This window comes from Psammomys obesus, unplaced genomic scaffold (assembly GCF_907164565.1).
Source record: "Psammomys obesus unplaced genomic scaffold, mPsaObe1.curated_primary_1811, whole genome shotgun sequence".
Taxonomy (NCBI): Eukaryota; Metazoa; Chordata; class Mammalia; order Rodentia; family Muridae; genus Psammomys; species Psammomys obesus.
In genome coordinates, this window is record NW_026585742.1 from 5,830,729 (window position 1) to 5,839,918 (window position 9,190).

The 9,190-nt window shown below is 42.6% G+C and overlaps 1 protein-coding gene across 2 annotated transcripts in view; it reads left to right on the top strand.

The window, feature by feature from the left end:
- Atxn7 (ataxin 7) overlaps positions 1 to 9,184 on the top strand; it is a 122,005-nt gene extending 112,821 nt beyond the window's left edge. For both annotated transcript variants that reach the window (XM_055599127.1, XM_055599126.1), the window contains exons 11-12: positions 2,688 to 3,666; positions 6,251 to 9,184. In XM_055599127.1, the coding sequence (XP_055455102.1) occupies positions 2,688 to 3,666; positions 6,251 to 6,268 (997 nt within the window). In that variant the 3' untranslated portion in view covers positions 6,269 to 9,184. The remainder of the gene's footprint in view (positions 1 to 2,687; positions 3,667 to 6,250) is intronic.
- The last annotated feature ends 6 nt before the right edge of the window (positions 9,185 to 9,190 follow it).

A 9,190-nucleotide genomic window follows, 5' to 3' on the forward strand; every position in this document is an offset into this window, starting at 1 on the left:
TGGTATTATAATAAATGGATGTCATTAGAGACAGAACGTGAACCTGAAATGAGTGCTCTGCAGCTCCTGAACAGGAGTTTGACCAGCCCTTTCCCCAGAGTATTGCTGTGACTCAAAGGCCAAGCTACTGCTCTGGGAAGGGCTTGGGATGTCACTCTAAGGTATTTTTACAGTTCCAGAGTTTCCCTGCCTTCTGCCTTCCTATCTCCACGTGTGTGTGTGTGTGTGTGTGTGTGTTTGTGTGCGCGTGCGCGCGCGCTGTGTTTGTGTTTGTATACCTTTATTTAGCTTATTAGAGCTTTCAAAAGAGAAAGCAGTTATATTCTTTCAAGAGGTTCACATGGTGCCTGTGGAGAACTTTTTCTTTCTTTTTTTAATTTAATTTTTAATTTATTACAATTTATTCACTCTGTATCCCAGCTGTAGACCAGTCCCTCATCCCCTCCCAATCCTGCTCTCCCTCCTTCATCTCATCCCATGCCCCTCCCCTAGTCCACTGATAGGGGAGGTCCTCCTCCCCTTCCATCTGACCCTAGCCTATCAGGTCTCATCAGGACTGACTGCATTGTCTTCCTCTGTGGCCTGGTAAGGCTGGCCCCTGCCTCAAGGGGAGGTGATCAAAGAGCCAGCCACTGAGTTCATATGGGAGATAGTCCCTGTTCTCCTTACTAGGGAACCCACTTGGACACTGAGCTGCCCATGGGCTACATCTGTGCAGGGTTTCTAGGTTATCTCCATACATGGTCCTTGGTTGGAGTATCAGTCTCCAAAAAGACCCCTGGGCCCAGAAGTTAAACAGCAACAAATCAAGTAATCCAATTAAAAAATGGGGTACAGAGCTAAACAGAGAATTCTCTGTAGAGGAATATCAAATGGCAGAGAAACACTTAAAGAAATGCTCAACATCCTTAGTCATCAGGGAAATGCAAATCAAAACGACCCTGAGATATCACATTACACCCATCAGAATGGCTCAGATCAAAAACTCAAGTGACAACACATGCTGGAGAGATTATGGAGAAAGGCCAATCCTCCTCCATTGCTGGTGTGAATGTAAACTTGTACAACCACTTTGGAAATCAATCTGGCTGTTTCTCAAGACAATTAGGAATAGTGCTTCCTCAAGATACAGCTATATCACTCCTAGGCATATATCCAAAAGAGGCTCAAGTATACAAGAGACCTTTTTCTTTTCCCAGGATTTCAAACAGCATGGTCTTTAAATCCCAGGCTCATGAGCCACCTAGTGGCCATAGTCAGGTACTATATCCAATGAGGAGGTACCTTGTTCAGAGACAGATTCTGCTGAAGTTGTCTGGGTTGAGGCCTGGGAATTCACATTTCTAACAAACCTCTCAAGTAATATCAGTGCACCTCACAAGTATAGATCCAGGCTTCTCGGTGTGCGCCCACACCAGAGTCTGCTGGAAAGATTTGAAAACTGACTGATGTCTGTATGTTCTCACGGAAGTTTCTTGTGTCATAAGTATGGTTGTGGCTTAAGCTCTATAAGTGCTCATAATGTGCAGAAAGTAAAAAGCAGAAGTGCAGTGTGCATTTGTGCATTTAAAATAGAAACAAATACTTTGAAGTCACATGACAGCATTTCAGGCCATATCTGTCCCTTGAATGTGGAGGAAACTGAGCTCCATGGGGCTGTGATGAAAACACACAGGGCCAGTCCATCCAGGCTGAGGCAGGGTGGTATTAGCATAGTCTCCCGGCCCATTGTTTTTGTTTTTGTTTAACAGGGACAGGCCTCATGTTGCTCAAAATGGTCTCATCCCTCAACTTATGGGATGTCATCTTCTAGCCTCCTGAGTAGTTCAGGCCATAGGCATGCACCCTTGTGCTCAGCTGTTGTTATCTGAGTTTTAGTGATGCTATCAGACTTATTGGGTTTTCTTGTTGTCAGTTTTTTTTTTTTATGCTGAAACATTTTTAAAACTCAGCTAAAATAAAAGGGGGCTCCCTGTGTTTGACTCTACAAAGAGATTTCTCATCCCCTACTAAGTACTTTGCCCACACATTACAAAGTTATTTGTTATAATATCTTATGCAGTGTCCCAGCCATTAGTCACAACCTGCCTATTGCTTAAGTAACTTATTCTTGCTTGAATTTCCTCAGTATCTGAATACTGTATTCCAGGCCTTATGGATAAAATAGTACATAAGCTGGATTACAATATCTGAAAAGGAGTAAGTGATTTACAGTCAAATATTAAAGTCACCTACACAAAATTCACAGCAGGGGCTTTTAGAGAGATATAAGGAAGGCATAGTGGTCAGGGCAGACTTCTTAAGGAAGTGACGAGTTGAAACTAAAGAAGTCAGAACTAACTACAGTGGCCCAGACAGAGGACATGCAGGAGTTCTTACATTGTCGCATGTGCTTAGAGCAGAAGAAAGACTGCCAGGGATCAGCAGTGGAAGTATAAAGCTAGGGCTGTAACAGCAGGGAGGTATACAGTGTCTTTCCAGGGTCTCCAGGAAGCATAAGGAATTGGAAAAAAAAAAATACGTCAGAATTTGGTTTGTGTTTTGGATTGATCTTTGTGATAAGGGTATATTTCTCAGTGCCGAAAATAAAGGGGTGCCCATCTTTAGCCATCCGTGCCAGTTGTGGTTATGGTAAGCATTTGTGGCCAGCTATGGTAATTATCGCCCATGGTATCTCCTTTTTACAGGAAAATCCCACCAGTGTCCTGTACCACATCACCTGTTTCTACCCGTGTTCCTCACCGGACAAATTCTGTGCCGACATCACAAAGTGGGATCAACTATTTTTCGTCAACCACTGTCTCTACGTCCCCAGTTCTGCTACCGTCCACCGGCATCTCCCCAAACAGCAAATCGGTACCAGCTCATGGAACCACTCTAAATGCACAGCCTGCTGTTTCTGGGGCGATGGATCCTGTGTGCAGTGTGCAGTCCAGACAAGTACCTGCTTCATCCTCATCCCCCTCCACACCCTCTGGCCTCTCTGCAGTCCCTTCCTCCCCTCTGTCCAGAAAACCTCAGAAATTGAAACCTAGCAAGTCTATAAGGCCCAAGGAGTCTTCTGGTAATAGCACTAACTGTCACAATGCCAGTAGCAGTACCAGTGGTGGCTCAGGAAAGAAACGCAAAAACAGTTCCCCACTGTTAGTCCATTCTTCTTCCTCCTCCTCCTCCTCCTCGTCGTCGTCTCATTCCGTGGACTCTTTCAGGAAAAACTGTGTGGCTCACTCTGGGACTCCATACCTGTCAACAGCAGCATCTTCCCACAGCATTGGCCTCAACTGTGTGACAAATAAAGCGCACTCGGTGGCCCTCCGGCATGAGCAGGCAGGAAGGGGTCCCCCTGGCGTGAGCCCTGCAGAGTCCATCAAGAGGATGAGTGTAATGGTGAATAGCAGTGACTCCACTCTTTCTCTTGGCCCATTCATTCATCAATCCAATGAACTGCCTGTCAACTCACAGGGCAGTTTTTCACACTCGCACACTCCTCTAGACAAACTTATAGGAAAGAAAAGAAAGTGTTCTCCAGGCTCTAGCAATGTCGGCAACAGTGGCAGCAAACCTACAAAGGTTTCCAGATTGCCAGCTATGAACAACGTCCACATGAAACACACAGGCACCATCCCAGGGGCACAAGGACTGTCGAACAATTCCATCCTTCATCAGGTAGGAAGTGGACTCTGATTTCTGGAAGTGTGTTACCTCTTTTTTGGGGACTTTTGCCAGCTCTGAAAACTGTGATTGGGTTGGTTCGTTTGCCTAAATGGATGCCTAGTTTTCATAGTAATCTTTAACAAAGGAGAGTCCATGTTCATGTGAAGGGGAAAACCTCTACAGAATGTCTAATGCCTTTAAAGATGTTTCTAAGTAGAGAAACCAAACGTGCATTTAGCATCCTGAGGGAAGCACCAGGCATGTCAGCAGAGTTGGAATTAGAAGGGGTTCCCTTTGCAAATGTGGAGAGCTGGTACCCTGATGCTGCCAGAGAGGAAAGCGGGGAGCCTTTTCAACCTGCGTAGCCGTCGAGTATGTTCCCATGAGGAAAGCCAGGCTGAAAGCAAACTGATCTAGCAAGCAATGGCTTCAGACCTTTAAAAATGAGCTTGGAATATTTTCCATCGTGAGCAATTTCAGATACTCTGGGTAAATATTCTCTCCAGGCTCTCACAGGAGGCAGGAGACAGGATTGAGTATTGGCACAGCTGAAGCCGCCGCAGGTTCATACTTTAAGAAGAGATGTATTGTGCATCCCATTAGAAGGCAGTGGCTCACAGGGTTCAGAGCGGTCATGACTTGCATGTGCCGATTCTTGTCAGTTCCCCAATCTTGCTGGTTTCTCCTGACTGCCTCTCATGTAGTTCTTCCTTCCAGCTTCTTTTGCCCTAACTTCCAGCTCATCACTCATCTTGTTATTTCATTCATCAGGGTACCTTCTCTCCTGCTTACGAACAGGAACTGAGCAGCAACACCCCAGAGCCCTGACTTAAAAAGGGAGGCTCTCTTTTATGTTATTTTTCCTTTGTCTCATCCTCAGAACCTAACTGCTTAGGGCTTATGCAGAAAATGCCAAGGTAGTCTCTAGTGTAATTTACTTTTCTTCAGTATTTGTGTGAATTGATAATGTCAAAATTATTGGGGAAAATAATTAAAAGTAGGTGCTTAAGTTAGGCATTTTTGAACACTTGGAGTACTTGGGCAAATGTGAACTTTTTTTTAACCTATTTTGTAATTGCTCATATAGTTATGATTCATGTAGCAGAAATACAAACACAGCAAGAAATAATACACTCATCCTTCAGAACTCCGAGTGGGTATCCTGGGGCCTAGGACTGCTGCATGGAGGTTGTAACACCCACCCACATTTGTAGCGTATTCTATACTGTCTTCATTTAGACCGTTGACTTGTGTAGACTTTTCTCTTAACCACGAGTAACTAATGGCAGAGGTGAAGGCAGAGGTGGGCATTGGAGGCAGCAGGGCTAGCAGTGCTTTTGGAAGATCTTGGGATGGAGGATGGACCCACCAATCTAGAGCAGCTGTTCCCTATTTTGTCACTAGTTTAAAGAGCAATCGCAGAGCTAGGCTTAGATGTGAATTGCTTCTCTACCTTCTTCTAAAAGCCTGCTACAGCCTACATATCTGTTGGACAATTTGGGTTCTGATCTGTCAGTTTTTGCTTTGCCTTTATCTTGGGTTTGGGGGTTGTTCTCTAGGAAGACCCAGACACTCTAAATTTGTACTCTAAGTCAATTTCAACTCAAGATTATGCTGTAGAAAGACTTTCTCTGTTGAGGATGGTTTGGTTTTGTTGTTGTTTTTAATTATACTTCACAAATCTTAGGGACCCTGTGGCTTGTGATAAGAGGACACATGTGAACCTTACAAAGTGTTTTTTCCAGCTTTATCTGACTGTGGGAGGCATCTTACACTGTATACAAACCTCAGAGGAACTCTTGCCATATGAAAGCACTTAAAAAAATGCAGAGAAACCCTGTCTCAAAAAACAAACAAACAAACAAACAAACAAAAGAACACTATATCTTAAAACTGGGCATATTGAGACGCCTTAAATCCAAGCATTCTGGGGTCATGGGCAGACAGTTCTCTGAGTTCAGTGCCAGCCTGGTCTACATAGCAAGCTTTAGGACAGCCAGGGCTACACAAAACAAAAAGAAATGAATGAATGAGCGAGTGAATGAATGAATGGCACTGTTTCTAGAGATTTAGAAGTCCTTCCTTGGCTGTTTCTTGTGGAGAATGCTTTTAAAACAGTGTTGCTTGGGTTGGCTACTCTTTGAATAGAGAAGTGAAGTGGGAAGCCCAAGACATGGCAATGAGTAGTCCCTCTCCCATCCCCAAATATGTTCTTGGTTTCTTGACTTTCAATTTACCATGGGAAGGCCAGGTTCCTTCCCTGTACTGTGGGCAGTACCTTTGGGTATAAGCTGCCACACCTCCATGCTAGCATATCTAGTTCTGTTCTGAATTTACAACCTAGAATACCTTCAAGGACACAAACTGAAAAAGAAAACTTAGATTAGAAGGCAAACATGAGATCTGGAAACCAAAGCAGCAGTCTCTTGTTGCCAGTTTTCTGAAGTAAGTCTTCAGGAAGCTTGAGGCTGGTCCCATGATGGCTCTCTCTGGCCCCAGCAGGTCTGCGCGACTTTAGTATGGGATACCCTTATGTAGGCTCAGGAGCACATTTAGCCACTTACTTATCTCTTTCCTCACTCCTCTTTTTTGAAAGCCAAAGGCACGTCCCTGACAGCTGACAATACCACTGGAAGGAATAATCCAGACATTTTTGAAGACAAGTTACACCTCTACTCAGCACTCTGGACTCCACGATGCCTTTGAGTCTCTTTTTACAAACTCCTGTGGGCCTTCAGGGTAGCCTATGGCTGTTTCACAAGGATTTCCCGAAGCTGTGTCTGTAGCAGTGAGTACTCATAAAGGACACTGGATCAAGTTCAGCCACCGGATTGCTTTCTCAGTGTTAAAGTGGTCTGGACTGCTTGCTACCAATCTGTGAGAAGTTTTTGTTTATGTTTTGTTTGTGTTTGTGTTTTTTACCTTACAGCATATCATGGAGCCACTCTTGAAGTAGATTGGCTGGGCAAAGAATGTTCTGGCAAGAGCATTACTGTAGACTCTTCCCTCCTCTGCCAGAGGTTTTTTGAACACATCCTCAGCTGTAGGTCACTCTCTAGCAGGTAGACACCTGCACTGGAGACTGGAGGCCTTCCAAAGAAAGGGGAGCAAGTTGCATCCTGAGTAGCCTCCTGGCTTTAGTTTTCTTATAGCAGTGTTCAGGAATAGAATACTGATGTTGGTCAATGCATCATGGCATGGTAGCTCAGCCCTTTTCAAGTAATTTGGGATAAGAAGCTTATCAAGTTCTTCAAACTGAACAACTGGTTTAAAGCTGCTGATGCCCGGATATTAAGTTTAAAGGATCTCAGAAGCTTAGTTTTCATGGTACAAAAGCATGTGTGATAAAAAGAGAGAAAGAAAGAGGAAGAATGAAGAAAAGAAAGATGGAAAGAGAGCCAATTAAACTAGTTTGGTGATGAAAAAAGCCAGTTGGGACACTGGATTCGGGGAGGTGAAAAAAAATCATAAAAGTGAAGCAAAACTTGCAGGATTTCCAAAGAGACTGACTTCTTTTTAGTGCTTTCATGTTGAGCAGCGCGTCAGATTGGGTTGATTGTCTTACTCAGTCTGCTTTTTAAGATTTGCCTTTTTAAAAGTCATTATAATGTCCTTAAATACTTCCAAGGCATTACTCCCATTTCCTCTTTCAATATTGTTTGGAGAACCAAGAGTAGTTTCTGCTTTCAGCCGCATTGTCATTGTGTCTGTGTCACAGCTTCCCTTCAGTAGAGATGTTTATTTGGAGGCAGGTGGTGGGAGACCTTGTGGAGGTGGCGTTGAAAGGGTGAAGTATTTACTCATTCACCCCACCTTTCCTGTGGTAGTAACAGCCCTCTTCTTTCAGTGAGGTGAAAAGCCCTTTAAAGATTTCTCAGTCCCCCACTCCCAAAGAATGTTTAATATGTTAAAGCATTGCTTGAAAAGATTTCTACCAGTGGATTTGGGGTGATCTCGGGCTACTACAATAGCTCCTGCACAGACAACCAAGTCCTCTAACTTAGGAAGAGTACAACAGAGTGGCCAGAAGAGTGCAGCCCCAAGGCTCTGAGCCATGTCTTGGCCAGGTCTGGGTAGAGCCCAGACAGTGCAACCTTTCCCCTACAATTCTTTGGTTATACACTTGAGTTTCAGGGAATTTCAGTCAACAACAGGTAGAATGAATAAATACTTGGTTACCAGCCTAATAATGTGAATTGCTACACTTACTCTTATTATGTAAGAACACAAAGACTTTATGCAGATACTTTAACTAGAAATTAATGTAAAATGTTGAATTTTTTAAGGAAGGGAAACAGAACCTTATTCACGTCTTATGCAATCAGTCAGTGCATGTTTTAAAGATGTTAGAAGAGCTCTAAGGAGAGAACACAGATGGGCCAGTGTGGTGAAGTTAGGGGTCAGTCTGATCGCCCCATCCCGTGGTGGGAAGGAGGTGAGGGATCATAATTTACATAGTAATTACTTGGTGACAAGTGCAATGGGGTGTGGGTAGAATGTATTTTCAGAGCCAAGGGGACTTGATGGTTATAAATTAAGTTGCTTTTAGTGATGGAATTTATAGACAGGTCATGTTGTTCCGAAAGATGTGAATAGGAGCCACAGTAGGAAGTTTATTCAGAATAAAGTAGATACTTAGATTAATGAGTATTATAATTTGATTTCTTAGACTGGGGTTTTAATTGAACTTCATTATATCTCCGGGTAATACACAGAGCCTCGGGATTAGGAAAAGCCATTTTGGATTCTGCCTGCCACAAACAGACATACCCTAAACAGTGCTACTAAAGTTTAGACTGTTCAAATATTTTATTTTCTCTGACAACTACTTTTTATGATGATGAACAATTAAGACCATTTAAAATATGGGAGTACAAATATTTTTTTTAATTACATTAACTTGGAAAAACCAAATTTGCAGTGTGTGGGTTGTTTCTAGACAGACTTTGGTGTCAATTTAAAACCAAGATAATTTTTTATATTCTTTCCAATAGAATTCATGACAGCTTCTGCAGTTTTCTTAAACTATAAAAAAAAAAGTGCTGCAATGATGAACAAAGAATTATTAAAAAAAAAAAAACCTACTTTTGTATCTTTATTTTGGAATTTCTTGTTCTATTATAAATATGGAAGTATCCCTATTTCAGAAGACATATTTTGTTAAAAATGAATTGTACATATTTAAATATGTATTTTTGCACAGGTCTTTTTTTCTGATATCCTGTTTTGGTACAATTGAGATCATCTAGTATTTATTTATTAATTAATGAAAATAAATACCTTTTTATAATTTGAAGTGTTTCACTGCCAAGCCAATAGTTTTAGAACTGCCTCCTTTACAGTTAAGGGAGGCCTCTGTTCTGTGAAGGTCTCTGTCCCTCTCAGTGTCTTGGGAGTGATTCACACAGATGAAGTGAGCACGGCTTCTCAGCTGCCTGATTTCCAGATAGACTACATGGAACTAAGTGACACATTGCTTTTGTTTAGTTTGTGTGTGTGTGTGTGTGTGTGTGTGTGTGTGTGTGTGTGTGTGTGT